Source organism: Embiotoca jacksoni, unplaced genomic scaffold (genome assembly GCF_022577435.1).
Source record: "Embiotoca jacksoni isolate LCO1_2020_lvr unplaced genomic scaffold, fEmbJac1.0.p SCAF_55, whole genome shotgun sequence".
NCBI classification, from domain to species: domain Eukaryota; kingdom Metazoa; phylum Chordata; class Actinopteri; family Embiotocidae; genus Embiotoca; species Embiotoca jacksoni.
Window position 1 is genome coordinate 1,696,915 of NW_027185409.1, and position 17,856 is coordinate 1,714,770.

At 40.7% G+C, this 17,856-nt stretch overlaps 1 protein-coding gene across 1 annotated transcript in view; it reads left to right on the plus strand.

Moving 5' to 3' along the window:
• Positions 1-6,290, plus strand: part of cunh15orf40 (chromosome unknown C15orf40 homolog) — a 6,825-nt gene extending 535 nt beyond the window's left edge. Inside the window, exons 2-4 of the mRNA XM_069172791.1 lie at positions 25-151; positions 5,254-5,381; positions 5,487-6,290. Coding sequence (XP_069028892.1) covers positions 25-151; positions 5,254-5,381; positions 5,487-5,576 — 345 coding nt within the window. The 3' untranslated portion in view covers positions 5,577-6,290. The remainder of the gene's footprint in view (positions 1-24; positions 152-5,253; positions 5,382-5,486) is intronic.
• Positions 6,291-17,856: the final 11,566 nt, after the last annotated feature.

Below are 17,856 nucleotides of genomic sequence, written 5' to 3' on the forward strand. Positions count from 1 at the left end.
AGTGACCCGTGGTGTCGTCCACAGGTGAAGCTGCAGCCAGCAGGTGGCGCCGCTGCAGAGGAAGCTTCAGGTCCGGTGGGCCGCGATAAAAGTGGAGCGGTGACCATCGCGGTGCACGTGAAGCCCGGGTCCAAACACAACAGCATCACAGGTCCTGACGGGGCGTCCAGAGACACACTGTTCAAATACACACTGAAACACACACTGTTCAAACACACACTGAAACACACACTGTTCAAACACACACTGAAACACACACTGTTCAAATACACACTGAAACACACACTGTTCAAACACACACTGAAACACACACTGTTCAAACACACACTGAAACACACACTGTTCAAACACACACTGAAACACACACTGAAACACACACTGTTCAAACACACACTGAAACACACACTGTTCAAATACACACTGAAACACACACTGTTCAAACACACACTGAAACACACACTGAAACACACACTGTTCAAACACACACTGAAACACACACTGTTCAAACACACACTGAAACACACACTGTTCAAACACACACTGAAACACACACTGTTCAAACACACACTGTTCAAATACACACTGAAACACACACTGTTCAAATACACACTGAAACACACACTGTTCAAACACACACTGAAACACACACTGTTCAAACACACACTGAAACACACACTGTTCAAACACACTGAAACACACACTGTTCAAATACACACTGAAACACACACTGTTCAAACACACACTGAAACACACACTGAAACACACACTGTTCAAACACACACTGAAACACACACTGTTCAAACACACACTGAAACACACACTGTTCAAACACACACTGAAACACACACTGTTCAAATACACACTGAAACACACACTGTTCAAACACACACTGAAACACACACTGTTCAAATACACACTGAAACACACACTGTTTAAACACACACTGAAACACACACTGTTCAAACACACACTGAAACACACACTGTTCAAACACACACTGAAACACACACTGTTTAAACACACACTGAAACACACACTGTTCAAACACACACTGAAACACACAATGTTCAAACACACACTGAAACACACACTGTTCAAACACACACTGAAACACACACTGTTCAAACACACACTGAAACACACACTGTTCAAACACACTGAAACACACACTGTTTAAACACACTGAAACACACACTGTTCAAACACACACTGAAACACACACTGTTCAAATACACACTGAAACACACACTGAAACACACTGAAACACACACTGAAACACACACTGTTCAAACACACACTGAAACACACACTGTTTAAACACACTGAAACACACACTGTTCAAACACACACTGAAACACACACTGTTCAAATACACACTGAAACACACACTGAAACACACTGAAACACACACTGAAACACACACTGTTCAAACACACACTGAAACACACACTGTTCAAACACACACTGAAACACACACTGTTCAAACACACACTGAAACACACACTGTTCAAACACACACTGAAACACACACTGTTCAAATACACACTGAAACACACACTGTTCAAACACACACTGAAACACACACTGTTCAAATACACACTGAAACACACACTGTTCAAACACACACTGAAACACACACTGTTCAAACACACACTGAAACACACACTGAAACACACACTGTTCAAACACACTGAAACACACACTGAAACACACACTGTTTAAACACACACTGAAACACACACTGTTCAAACACACACTGAAACACACACTGTTCAAACACACACTGAAACACACACTGTTCAAACACACACTGAAACACACACTGTTCAAACACACACTGAAACACACACTGTTCAAATACACACTGAAACACACACTGTTCAAACACACACTGAAACACACTGTTCAAACACACACTGAAACACACACTGTTCAAACACACACTGAAACACACACTGTTCAAACACACACTGAAACACACACTGTTCAAATACACACTGAAACACACACTGTTCAAATACACACTGAAACACACACTGTTCAAACACACACTGAAACACACACTGTTCAAACACACACTGAAACACACACTGAAACACACACTGTTTAAACACACACTGAAACACACACTGTTCAAACTCACACTGAAACACACACTGTTCAAACACACACTGAAACACACACTGTTCAAACACACACTGAAACACACACTGAAACACACACTGTTCAAATACACACTGAAATACACACTGAAACACACACTGTTCAAACACACACTGAAACACACACTGTTCAAACACACTGAAACACACACTGAAACACACACTGTTTAAACACACACTGAAACACACACTGTTCAAACACACACTGAAACACACACTGTTCAAACACACACTGAAACACACACTGTTCAAACACACTGAAACACACACTGTTTAAACACACTGAAACACACACTGTTCAAACACACACTGAAACACACACTGTTCAAATACACACTGAAACACACACTGTTCAAACACACTGAAACACACACTGAAACACACACTGTTCAAACACACACTGAAACACACACTGTTCAAACACACACTGAAACACACACTGTTCAAACACACACTGAAACACACACTGTTCAAACACACACTGAAACACACACTGTTCAAATACACACTGAAACACACACTGTTCAAACACACACTGAAACACACACTGTTCAAACACACACTGAAACACACACTGTTCAAATACACACTGAAACACACACTGTTCAAACACACACTGAAACACACACTGAAACACACACTGTTCAAACACACACTGAAACACACACTGTTCAAACACACACTGAAACACACACTGTTCAAATACACACTGAAACACACACTGTTCAAACACACTGAAACACACACTGTTCAAATACACACTGAAACACACACTGTTCAAACACACACTGAAACACACACTGTTCAAACACACACTGAAACACACACTGAAACACACACTGTTCAAACACACTGAAACACACACTGAAACACACACTGTTTAAACACACACTGAAACACACACTGTTCAAACACACACTGAAACACACACTGTTCAAACACACACTGAAACACACACTGTTCAAACACACACTGAAACACACACTGTTCAAACACACACTGAAACACACTGTTCAAACACACACTGAAACACACACTGTTCAAATACACACTGAAACACACACTGTTCAAATACACACTGAAACACACACTGTTCAAACACACACTGAAACACACACTGTTCAAACACACACTGAAACACACACTGTTTAAACACACACTGAAACACACACTGTTCAAACACACACTGAAACACACACTGTTCAAACACACACTGAAACACACACTGTTCAAACACACACTGAAACACACACTGTTCAAACACACACTGAAACACACACTGAAACACACACTGTTCAAATACACACTGAAATACACACTGAAACACACACTGTTCAAACACACACTGAAACACACACTGTTCAAACACACTGAAACACACTGAAACACACACTGTTTAAACACACACTGAAACACACACTGTTCAAACACACACTGAAACACACACTGTTCAAACACACACTGAAACACACACTGTTCAAACACACTGAAACACACACTGTTTAAACACACTGAAACACACACTGTTCAAACACACACTGAAACACACACTGTTCAAATACACACTGAAATACACACTGAAACACACACTGTTCAAACACACACTGAAACACACACTGTTCAAACACACTGAAACACACACTGTTTAAACACACTGAAACACACACTGTTCAAATACACACTGAAACACACACTGTTCAAACACACACTGAAACACACACTGTTCAAACACACACTGAAACACACACTGTTCAAACACACACTGAAACACACACTGTTCAAATACACACTGAAACACACACTGTTCAAACACACTGAAACACACACTGTTCAAATACACACTGAAACACACACTGTTCAAACACACTGAAACACACACTGTTCAAATACACACTGAAACACACACTGTTCAAACACACACTGAAACACACACTGTTCAAATACACACTGAAATACACACTGAAACACACACTGTTCAAACACACACTGAAACACACACTGTTCAAATACACACTGAAACACACACTGTTCAAATACACACTGAAACACACACTGTTCAAACACACACTGAAACACACACTGTTCAAACACACTGAAACACACACTGTTCAAATACACACTGAAACACACACTGTTTAAACACACACTGTTTAAACACACACTGAAACACATACTGTTCAAATACACACTGAAACACACACTGTTTAAACACACTGAAACACACACTGTTTAAACACACACTGTTTAAACACACACTGAAACACACACTGTTCAAATACACACTGAAACACACACTGTTCAAACACACACTGAAACACACACTGTTCAAACACACACTGAAACACACACTGTTCAAATACACACTGAAACACACACTGTTCAAACACACACTGAAACACACACTGTTCAAATACACACTGAAACACACACTGTTCAAACACACACTGAAACACACACTGTTCAAACACACACTGAAACACATACTGTTCAAATACACACTGAAACACACACTGTTTAAACACACTGAAACACACACTGTTTAAACACACACTGTTTAAACACACACTGAAACACACACTGTTCAAATACACACTGAAACACACACTGTTCAAACACACACTGAAACACACACTGTTCAAACACACACTGAAACACACACTGTTCAAACACACACTGAAACACACACTGTTCAAATACACACTGAAACACACACTGTTCAAACACACACTGAAACACACACTGTTCAAACACACACTGAAACACACACTGTTCAAATACACACTGAAACACACACTGTTTAAACACACTGAAACACACACTGTTTAAACACACACTGTTTAAACACACACTGAAACACACACTGTTCAAATACACACTGAAACACACACTGTTCAAACACACACTGAAACACACACTGTTCAAATACACACTGAAACACACACTGTTCAAACACACACTGAAACACACACTGAAACACACACTGTTCAAATACACACTGAAACACACACTGTTTAAACACACACTGAAACACACACTGTTTAAACACACTGAAACTGGCATGGCTCATCTTCTTCTTCTCTCCTTCCTCCAGGTGTGTCTGCGGAGGCGGTGGGCGTGGCCGTCGCAGCGCCCCCTGCAGACGGGGAGGCCAACGCCGAGCTGGTCCGTTTCCTGGCTGAAGTCCTGGAGCTGAAGAGGAGCCGTGTTTCCCTCGACAAGGTTCAGACGACTGAAGATCCGAACTCGTCTTCATCACTTCTTCACCTTTGAACTCCTTTAATCCTTTAAAGTCGATGACTTCCTGTTGTCACTTCATCTCTTCAGGGCTCCCGGTCCAGAGACAAACTCATCAGAGTGGACGCCTCCCTCAGTCCGGAGGAGGTGCTGAGGAGACTGAGAGAGGCTGCAGGCTGAGAGGAGGAGGAGGAGGAAGAGGAGGAGAAGGAGGAAGAGGAAGACGAGGTCCCTTTCCTCTTCATTTCATGAACAAAACCATCAAATAAACTTTGATTTTCATTTGAGGTTCAAACTTCCTGGAAATATAATCGTGTGTTTGCTGCTGTTTTATTTTGAAGACACATGAAGGAGGAAGAGTTTCCTCTTCCTGTCATGTGATCAAATAAACATGCAGCTCAAACTGCTCCACATGGGGAAAAAAAATCAAACAACACCAAAATAAAAGCAAAAGAAAAACAGGTCTGATAAACAATAAAGAGTTAAAAACACAGCAAATCAAATTGAACAACGACAGGAATCAGACAGCAGGGGGCGCTGTTTGACTGCTGGAGAAACAACACTGAACACTGACAGGTTCACCAGGAGGAAACAATCAAACACACACACCTTTAAACTACACACACACCTTTAAACTACACACACATGTACACACATGATGTTTTTAGGATGATTGGTGACAACAGATTTAATGATGCAGCTGTTTCAGTCAACTTCCTTCAACATTAAAATGCTTCTGTGTGAATAAACTGTTTATAAAAATACTCCTCAGACTTCAGGTTCACTTCTTCCTCCTGCTCCTATCGACTCACCTGGTGCTGTGTGTCGCCCTCTGCTGGCTGTGTATGGAGGTACATTAGTGTCTGTTTAAAAGCAGCATAAACAAACAGAATAAAAAATGATGTCTCAATTTCTCTGAGGTTTTTTGTGTCGGAGAGTTTTGAAGCTGAATCAGAACTCTGGTTTAAACGTCCAAAACTTCTGGGTGTAGTGGGCGGGGCCTGATGGAGGAGACAGGAGTTCTTATTGGTGGGTTTGAAAAGTTTTGTAATGGAAACAATTTGTAAACTGATGATAATGAAGTCATTCATTGATTGTGTGTGTTTTCTTTTCATCAGAGGTCATTTCAGCATTTTACTCAGTGAATAATGAATTAATTATTATCATAAATAGAAGTCGTGTTCAGTGTGCTTCATTTCAATGGAGACCGAGCGGCAACCATCAGTTAGTTCCTGTTGGTTCGTGAACGAGCTGGGGGAGGAGCCAGCGGTGGATCTGACTTTATTCAAGAATACCAAGCCCCGCCCACCTATAGCGGAAACCTGACTGCACTACAGGCCTGTCAATCAAACAGACACGCCCCCAAAAACAGGTCTTCTTGAATCTTCTTTTCTAATGAATGAGGGATTATTTTCAGATGGACCTCCAGAAAACTAATAAGAAGGAGTGACTTTAGCTAACAACACCGAGATAACTGATGGACACATTTTATTCACTTTGGATTTGATGAGAGAAGTTGAATGGGAGTCTATGGAGCCGGAGGCTTTTTGGAGCCGACCTCTAGTGGCACTCGCTGGTATTGCAGCTGAAGACACTTCTGGATCAGAACCATTTTACAGACCTGAAGCTCCGAACTCTTTTATAAACAGTCTGTGATCGAAACTCATAAAATAACAAACTTCTTCAAACAGAGAATCAGGAGGAAACTTAACAGTGACCAGAGAGCAGCTCATTAGCTCCGTCCATCCGCAGCTTCAAAGAGGCGGAGATTCAAAGAGGGAGGCGGGGCCGCTGATCAAAGGACTCCAACTTCACAAACTAACTCTGCTGCTGAAGTTCAGCCTCTCTGAGGTCGTTATGTAACCGCCACCTTCCTCCTCCTGTTTCCTACATCAGCAGCTTTATGTCAGCCTCTTCGTTAAGCCGCTGCAGGCTGGACGCTCGTCTTCCTCCTGAATTAAAACTTAAATCCTCCTCTGCCTCACGCCGGCTGAGGAAGATGGACAGTTGGTGACAAAGACTGCAGAGTGTCATCGACGGGCTGTCAATCAAACACAAACAGAGGCTCCATCCTCTAACTCACTGTGACTCATCTATTCAGTAAAGTTTTCTGTCAGAAGTTTTTTTTAGTTCCCAGAAAGTTCTGGGTCTGTAAAATGGTTCTTATCCAGAAGTGTCTTCAGCTGCAATACCAGCGAGTGCCACTAGAGGTCGGCTCCAAAAAGCCTCCGGCTCCATAGACTCCCATTCAACTTCTCTCATCAAATCCAAAGTGAATAAAATGTGTCCATCAGTTATCTCGGTGTTGTTAGCTAAAGTCACTCCTTCTTATTAGTTTTCTGGAGGTCCATCTGAAAATAATCCCTCATTCATTAGAAAAGAAGATTCAAGAAGACCTGGTTTTGGGGGCGTGTCTGTTGACTGTTGCTGATTAGCTAATTAGGGGTCAGGTCGTTTTGTGTTGTTTTCACGTGTTCCTGTGAAGTCTGGGAGGATTTTTTTTGTGTGTCTGTAATCCCGCCACAGATCCAGTCTTCTCATCAGGATGTTTTTCAGCTCTGCCTTCAGAACTTCCTCTGAAGTTTGGTGACTCATCGTGAAAAAGCCTCAGAAGTCGGACTGAGACTGAGTCCGCAGCAGCAATTAAAAGATAGCAGGAGGTGATTAACGGTCGGGCTGGACACAGCGTGATGGAGCCGGATGGAGCAGGAGATTGGAGGAGGAGGATGATGATGATGATGATGATGATGATGCAGCGCTCGATACAGTCGGTGGGATTTCAGAGATTATGTGGTTTAAGATGTTTCTCATTTCACAGCTCTGACAGCATCGGGAGGAGAAGAGCTGCAACACCTGATGGAGGAAAACCCGCCGTCACTAAAAAGCCTCCGGCTCCATAGACTCCCATTCAAAAAGCATCAACTTCTCTCCTTAAATACAAAGCCAATAAATGTTTTCCATCAGTCATTATGATGTCATTTGCTAAATTCCCTCCTTCTGATCAGCATTCTGGTCCTTCTGGAAGTTACTCTGGTTTGATTGACATGCCTGGGGTGCAGTCAGGTTTTTGGTATAGGTGGGCGGGGCTTCGTGTCTTCAGGTTCTAAGTATTAACATAAAAGTGTTTGTAGCTTCAGGTCTGTAAAATGGTTCCGATCCAGAAGTGTCTTCAGCTGCAATACCAGCGAGTGCCACTAGAGGTCGGCTCCAAAAAGCCTCCGGCTCCATAGACTCCCATTCAACTTCTCTCATCAAATCCAAAGTGAATAAAATGTGTCCATCAGTTATCTCGGTGTTGTTAGCTAAAGTCACTCCTTCTTATTAGTTTTCTGGAGGTCCATCTGAAAATAATCCCTCATTCATTAGAAAAGAAGATTCAAGAAGACCTGTTTTTGGGGGCGTGTCTGTTTGATTGACAGGTCTGTGGTGCAGTCAGGTTACAGCTATCGGTGGGCGGGACGTAGTATCGTCAGGTTTCCAATCAGATCGGTCAGATCCACCGCTGGCTCCTCCCCCAGCTCGTCCAAATATGGTCACTTCCTGCTCCAAACCGCTCCGAACTAACAAGATGGTGACGGACAGAATCTGAAGTGGAGGGTGGAGCTTCTACACAAACACACTGCTGGTCAGGGACACCAGCAGAATTAAAAACAACGACAGTGATGATGAGCGGTTAAACAGACAGACTGAGAGGTGTTGTCTGATTCTGTGTTCGACAGACGTTGTGGTTGTCATGGTGACAGCAGAGGAGGAGGAGGAGGAGTCACAAAATCAAACCACCACCGAAGAAGAGGTGATGAAGCAGCTTTCACGCTCCTCATCAGCAGTCAGAGGATTTTGGGCGGCGGGTCTTAAACCTCTTACCTCCTTCTTCTCACTGCAGGTTTAGTTTTCGCTGACATCACACATGTCGGCGCCTTAAAGCCGGCAGCAGTTTCTTAAAGTCCGTCGTCTCGAGACGCCGCTGCCGTAAAGCCGCGCTGACAACAGGAGGATTTGAAGCGGCGCCTCGGACGCCGCTGGTCGACAATCCGCTCAGTTCGTGCTCTTAATAAACGTCCGGGATCATCGAGTCTGACGGTCCGGAGACGAGGCGACACAAAGGAACCGCGACTCGCCGTGTTTTTATTGTACCGCGTTAGCAGGAGAGATTTAAAAACTCCACCAGGAACCAAAGATATCCTCCTTGTACGCGTCTTACACACTTTCATCTCCACATTATAAACTGTTACTAAAGATGGCCGACGCGTCACAACTTCCAACTGAACACAAAACAGAAACCAGAATAAACGTCGAGAAGCCACGAAGGCTAACGGCTTAGCACGCTAACAGGCAGAAAAACAAGTCATAACGACGGAGGGAGAAGAAGAGACGTGTTTTTATAAAACGAAGAAAAACTACAACATATGAATCATCATCATGACCTCCGACACAACGCGTGAACTACGAAGGTTGTAAACACCACCAGAGGGCGCTCATAGCTCATTGGCTGTAACATTAGCACTAACTTGCTAAAGGAGTTAGCATTCAGAGCGCAAAGTGAACTTGTGTAAAAGTCTGTAACTTCCCTCAGAACAGTTTACTGTGAAAACATTCAGTGGTTCGAAATAAACGATGATTCATCACATTTATTACAGGAACCGTCCAACGTTCGTAGATAGTCAGATCTGACGGAATTGCATTTTATTGTCTGGTGTGTGATCGTATCTTATTTTATCGTACGTTGTTCTATGTTAACGTGTCGTATCTTATTTTATCGTACGTTGTTTTATCGTATCGTACGTTGTTCTATGTTAACGTGTCGTATCTTATCGTATCGTACGTTGTTCTATGTTAACGTGTCGTATCTTATCGTATCGTACGTTGTTCTATGTTAACGTGTCGTATCGTATCGTATGTTGTTCTATGTTAACGTGTCGTATCTTATCGTATCGTATGTTGTTCTATGTTAACGTGTCGTATCGTATCGTACGTTGTTCTATGTTAACGTGTCGTATCGTATCGTATGTTGTTCTATGTTAACGTGTCGTATCGTATCGTACGTTGTTCTATGTTAACGTGTCGCATCGTATCGTACGTTGTTCTATGTTAACGTGTCGCATCGTATCGTATGTTGTTCTATGTTAACGTGTCGTATCGTATCGTACGTTGTTCTATGTTAACGTGTCGTATCGTATCGTATGTTGTTCTATGTTAACGTGTCGTATCGTATCGTATGTTGTTCTATGTTAACGTGTCGTATCGTATCGTACGTTGTTCTATGTTAACGTGTCGTATCGTATCGTACGTTGTTCTATGTTAACGTGTCGTATCGTATCGTACGTTGTTCTATGTTAACGTGTCGCATCGTATCGTATGTTGTTCTATGTTAACGTGTCGTATCTTATCGTATCGTACGTTGTTCTATGTTAACGTGTCGTATCGTATCGTATGTTGTTCTATGTTAACGTGTCGTATCTTATCGTATCGTATGTTGTTCTATGTTAACGTGTCGTATCGTATCGTACGTTGTTCTATGTTAACGTGTCGTATCGTATCGTATGTTGTTCTATGTTAACGTGTCGTATCGTATCGTACGTTGTTCTATGTTAACGTGTCGCATCGTATCGTACGTTGTTCTATGTTAACGTGTCGTATCGTATCGTATGTTGTTCTATGTTAACGTGTCGTATCGTATCGTATGTTGTTCTATGTTAACGTGTCGTATCGTATCGTACGTTGTTCTATGTTAACGTGTCGTATCGTATCGTACGTTGTTCTATGTTAACGTGTCGTATCGTATCGTACGTTGTTCTATGTTAACGTGTCGCATCGTATCGTATGTTGTTCTATGTTAACGTGTCGTATCTTATCGTATCGTACGTTGTTCTATGTTAACGTGTCGTATCGTATCGTATGTTGTTCTATGTTAACGTGTCGTATCTTATCGTATCGTATGTTGTTCTATGTTAACGTGTCGTATCGTATCGTACGTTGTTCTATGTTAACGTGTCGTATCGTATCGTATGTTGTTCTATGTTAACGTGTCGTATCGTATCGTACGTTGTTCTATGTTAACGTGTCGTATCGTATCGTACGTTGTTCTATGTTAACGTGTCGCATCGTATCGTACGTTGTTCTATGTTAACGTGTCGTATCTTATCGTACGTTGTTCTATGTTAATGTGTCGTATCTTATCGTATCGTACGTTGTTCTATGTTAACGTGTCGCATCTTATCGTACGTTGTTCTATGTTAACGTGTCGCATCGTATCGTACGTTGTTCTATGTTAACGTGTCGTATCTTATCGTACGTTGTTCTATGTTAATGTGTCGTATCTTATCGTATCGTACGTTGTTCTATGTTAACGTATCGTATCTTATCGTACGTTGTTCTATGTTAATGTGTCGTATCTTATCGTATCGTATGTTGTTCTATGTTAACGTGTCGTATCGTATCTTATCGTACGTTGTTCTATGTTAACGTGTCGTATCGTATCGTACGTTGTTCTATGTTAACGTGTCGTATCGTATCGTACGTTGTTCTATGTTAACGTGTCGTATCTTATCTTATCGTACGTTGTTCTATGTTAACGTGTCGTATCGTATCTTATCGTATGTTGTTCTATGTTAATGTGTCGTATCGTATCGTACGTTGTTCTATGTTAATGTGTCGTATCTTATCGTATCGTATGTTGTTCTATGTTAATGTGTCGTATCGTATCGTACGTTGTTCTATGTTAATGTGTCGTATCTTATCGTACGTTGTTCTATGTTAATGTGTCGTATCTTATCGTACGTTGTTCTATGTTAACGTGTCGTATCGTATCGTACGTTGTTCTATGTTAACGTGTCGTATCTTATCGTACGTTGTTCTATGTTAACGTGTCGTATCGTATCGTACGTTGTTCTATGTTAACGTGTCGTATCGTATCGTACGTTGTTCTATGTTAACGTGTCGTATCTTATCTTATCGTACGTTGTTCTATGTTAATGTGTCGTATCTTATCGTACGTTGTTCTATGTTAACGTGTCGTATCGTATCGTACGTTGTTCTATGTTAATGTGTCGTATCTTATCGTATCGTATGTTGTTCTATGTTAACGTGTCGTATCGTATCTTATCGTACGTTGTTCTATGTTAATGTGTCGTATCGTATCGTACGTTGTTCTATGTTAACGTGTCGTATCGTATCGTACGTTGTTCTATGTTAACGTGTCGTATCGTATCGTTCGTTGTTCTATGTTAACGTGTCGTATCGTATCGTACGTTGTTCTATGTTAACGTGTCGTATCGTATCGTACGTTGTTCTATGTTAACGTGTCGCATCGTATCGTACGTTGTTCTATGTTAACGTGTCGTATCGTATCTTATCGTACGTTGTTCTATGTTAATGTGTCGTATCTTATCGTATCGTATGTTGTTCTATGTTAACGTGTCATATCGTATCGTACGTTGTTCTATGTTAACGTGTCGTATCGTATCTTATCGTACGTTGTTCTATGTTAACGTGTCGTATCGTATCGTACGTTGTTCTATGTTAACGTGTCGCATTTTATCTTATCGTACGTTGTTCTATGTTAACGTGTCGTATCGTATCGTACGTTGTTCTATGTTAACGTGTCGCATCTTATCTTATCGTACGTTGTTCTATGTTAACGTGTCGTATCGTATCGTACGTTGTTCTATGTTAACGTGTCGCATCTTATCTTATCGTACGTTGTTCTATGTTAACGTGTCGTATCGTATCGTATGTTGTTCTATGTTAACGTGTCGCATCGTATCGTACGTTGTTCTATGTTAACGTGTCGTATCGTATCTTATCGTACGTTGTTCTATGTTAATGTGTCGTATCTTATCGTATCGTATGTTGTTCTATGTTAACGTGTCGTATCGTATCTTATCGTACGTTGTTCTATGTTAACGTGTCGTATCGTATCGTACGTTGTTCTATGTTAACGTGTCGCATCTTATCGTACGTTGTTCTATGTTAACGTGTCGCATCGTATCGTACGTTGTTCTATGTTAACGTGTCGTATCGTATCTTATCGTACGTTGTTCTATGTTAATGTGTCGTATCTTATCGTATCGTATGTTGTTCTATGTTAACGTGTCGTATCGTATCGTACGTTGTTCTATGTTAACGTATCTTATCGTATCGTATGTTGTTCTATGTTAACGTGTCGTATCGTATCGTACGTTGTTCTATGTTAACGTGTCGTATCGTATCTTATCGTACGTTGTTCTATGTTAACGTGTCGTATCGTATCGTACGTTGTTCTATGTTAACGTGTCGCATCGTATCGTACGTTGTTCTATGTTGACGTGTCGTATCTTATCGTATCGTATGTTGTTCTATGTTAACGTGTCGTATCGTATCGTACGTTGTTCTATGTTAACGTGTCGTATCGTATCTTATCGTACGTTGTTCTATGTTAACGTGTCGTATCGTATCGTACGTTGTTCTATGTTAACGTGTCGTATCGTATCGTACGTTGTTCTATGTTAACGTGTCGCATCTTATCGTACGTTGTTCTATGTTAACGTGTCGCATCGTATCGTACGTTGTTCTATGTTAACGTGTCGTATCGTATCTTATCGTACGTTGTTCTATTTTAACGTGTCGTATCGTATCGTACGTTGTTCTATTTTAACGTGTCGCATCTTATCGTACGTTGTTCTATGTTAACGTGTCGCATCGTATCGTACGTTGTTCTATGTTAATGTGTCGTATCTTATCGTATCGTATGTTGTTCTATGTTAACGTGTCGTATCGTATCGTACGTTGTTCTATGTTAACGTGTCGTATCGTATCGTACGTTGTTCTATGTTAATGTGTCGTATCTTATCGTATCGTATGTTGTTCTATGTTAACGTGTCGTATCGTATCGTACGTTGTTCTATGTTAACGTGTCGCATCGTATCGTATGTTGTTCTATGTTAACGTGTCGTATCGTATCGTACGTTGTTCTATGTTAACGTGTCGTATCGTATCGTATGTTGTTCTATGTTAACGTGTCGTATCGTATCGTATGTTGTTCTATGTTAACGTGTCGTATCGTATCGTACGTTGTTCTATGTTAACGTGTCGTATCGTATCGTACGTTGTTCTATGTTAACGTGTCGTATCGTATCGTACGTTGTTCTATGTTAACGTGTCGCATCGTATCGTACGTTGTTCTATGTTAACGTGTCGCATCGTATCGTATGTTGTTCTATGTTAACGTGTCGTATCGTATCGTATGTTGTTCTATGTTAACGTGTCGTATCGTATCGTACGTTGTTCTATGTTAACGTGTCGTATCGTATCGTATGTTGTTCTATGTTAACGTGTCGTATCGTATCGTACGTTGTTCTATGTTAACGTGTCGTATCGTATCGTACGTTGTTCTATGTTAACGTGTCGTATCGTATCGTACGTTGTTCTATGTTAACGTGTCGCATCGTATCGTACGTTGTTCTATGTTAACGTGTCGCATCGTATCGTACGTTGTTCTATGTTAACGTGTCGCATCTTATCGTACGTTGTTCTATGTTAACGTGTCGCATCGTATCGTACGTTGTTCTATGTTAACGTGTCGCATCTTATCGTACGTTGTTCTATGTTAACGTGTCGCATCGTATCGTACGTTGTTCTATGTTAACGTGTCGTATCTTATCGTACGTTGTTCTATGTTAATGTGTCGTATCTTATCGTATCGTATGTTGTTCTATGTTAACGTGTCGTATCTTATCGTATCGTACGTTGTTCTATGTTAACGTGTCGCATCTTATCGTACGTTGTTCTATGTTAACGTGTCGCATCGTATTGTACGTTGTTCTATGTTAACGTGTCGTATCTTATCGTACGTTGTTCTATGTTAATGTGTCGTATCTTATCGTATCGTACGTTGTTCTATGTTAACGTGTCGCATCTTATCGTACGTTGTTCTATGTTAACGTGTCGCATCGTATCGTACGTTGTTCTATGTTAACGTGTCGTATCTTATCGTACGTTGTTCTATGTTAATGTGTCGTATCTTATCGTATCGTACGTTGTTCTATGTTAACGTGTCGCATCTTATCGTACGTTGTTCTATGTTAACGTGTCGCATCGTATCGTACGTTGTTCTATGTTAACGTGTCGTATCTTATCGTACGTTGTTCTATGTTAATGTGTCGTATCTTATCGTATCGTACGTTGTTCTATGTTAACGTATCGTATCTTATCGTACGTTGTTCTATGTTAATGTGTCGTATCTTATCGTATCGTATGTTGTTCTATGTTAACGTGTCGTATCGTATCTTATCGTACGTTGTTCTATGTTAACGTGTCGTATCGTATCGTACGTTGTTCTATGTTAACGTGTCGTATCGTATCGTACGTTGTTCTATGTTAACGTGTCGTATCTTATCTTATCGTACGTTGTTCTATGTTAACGTGTCGTATCGTATCGTACGTTGTTCTATGTTAATGTGTCGTATCTTATCGTATCGTATGTTGTTCTATGTTAATGTGTCGTATCGTATCGTACGTTGTTCTATGTTAATGTGTCGTATCTTATCGTACGTTGTTCTATGTTAATGTGTCGTATCTTATCGTACGTTGTTCTATGTTAACGTGTCGTATCGTATCGTACGTTGTTCTATGTTAATGTGTCGTATCTTATCGTACGTTGTTCTATGTTAACGTGTCGTATCGTATCGTACGTTGTTCTATGTTAACGTGTCGTATCGTATCGTACGTTGTTCTATGTTAACGTGTCGTATCTTATCTTATCGTACGTTGTTCTATGTTAATGTGTCGTATCTTATCGTACGTTGTTCTATGTTAACGTGTCGTATCGTATCGTACGTTGTTCTATGTTAACGTGTCGTATCGTATCTTATCGTACGTTGTTCTATGTTAATGTGTCGTATCTTATCGTATCGTATGTTGTTCTATGTTAACGTGTCGTATCGTATCTTATCGTACGTTGTTCTATGTTAATGTGTCGTATCGTATCGTACGTTGTTCTATGTTAACGTGTCGTATCGTATCGTACGTTGTTCTATGTTAACGTGTCGTATCGTATCGTACGTTGTTCTATGTTAACGTGTCGTATCGTATCGTACGTTGTTCTATGTTAACGTGTCGTATCGTATCGTACGTTGTTCTATGTTAACGTGTCGCATCGTATCGTACGTTGTTCTATGTTAACGTGTCGTATCGTATCTTATCGTACGATGTTCTATGTTAATGTGTCGTATCTTATCGTATCGTATGTTGTTCTATGTTAACGTGTCATATCGTATCGTACGTTGTTCTATGTTAACGTGTCGTATCGTATCTTATCGTACGTTGTTCTATGTTAACGTGTCGTATCGTATCGTACGTTGTTCTATGTTAACGTGTCGCATTTTATCTTATCGTACGTTGTTCTATGTTAACGTGTCGTATCGTATCGTACGTTGTTCTATGTTAACGTGTCGCATCTTATCTTATCGTACGTTGTTCTATGTTAACGTGTCGTATCGTATCGTATGTTGTTCTATGTTAACGTGTCGCATCGTATCGTACGTTGTTCTATGTTAACGTGTCGTATCGTATCTTATCGTACGTTGTTCTATGTTAATGTGTCGTATCTTATCGTATCGTATGTTGTTCTATGTTAACGTGTCGTATCGTATCTTATCGTACGTTGTTCTATGTTAACGTGTCGTATCGTATCGTACGTTGTTCTATGTTAACGTGTCGCATCTTATCGTACGTTGTTCTATGTTAACGTGTCGCATCGTATCGTACGTTGTTCTATGTTAACGTGTCGTATCGTATCTTATCGTACGTTGTTCTATGTTAATGTGTCGTATCTTATCGTATCGTATGTTGTTCTATGTTAACGTGTCGTATCGTATCGTACGTTGTTCTATGTTAACGTATCTTATCGTATCGTATGTTGTTCTATGTTAACGTGTCGTATCGTATCGTACGTTGTTCTATGTTAACGTGTCGTATCGTATCTTATCGTACGTTGTTCTATGTTAACGTGTCGCATCGTATCGTACGTTGTTCTATGTTGACGTGTCGTATCTTATCGTATCGTATGTTGTTCTATGTTAACGTGTCGTATCGTATCGTACGTTGTTCTATGTTAACGTGTCGTATCGTATCTTATCGTACGTTGTTCTATGTTAACGTGTCGTATCGTATCGTACGTTGTTCTATGTTAACGTGTCGTATCGTATCGTACGTTGTTCTATGTTAACGTGTCGCATCTTATCGTACGTTGTTCTATGTTAACGTGTCGCATCGTATCGTACGTTGTTCTATGTTAACGTGTCGTATCGTATCTTATCGTACGTTGTTCTATTTTAACGTGTCGTATCGTACGTTGTTCTATTTTAACGTGTCGCATCTTATCGTACGTTGTTCTATGTTAACGTGTCGCATCGTATCGTACGTTGTTCTATGTTAATGTGTCGTATCTTATCGTATCGTATGTTGTTCTATGTTAACGTGTCGT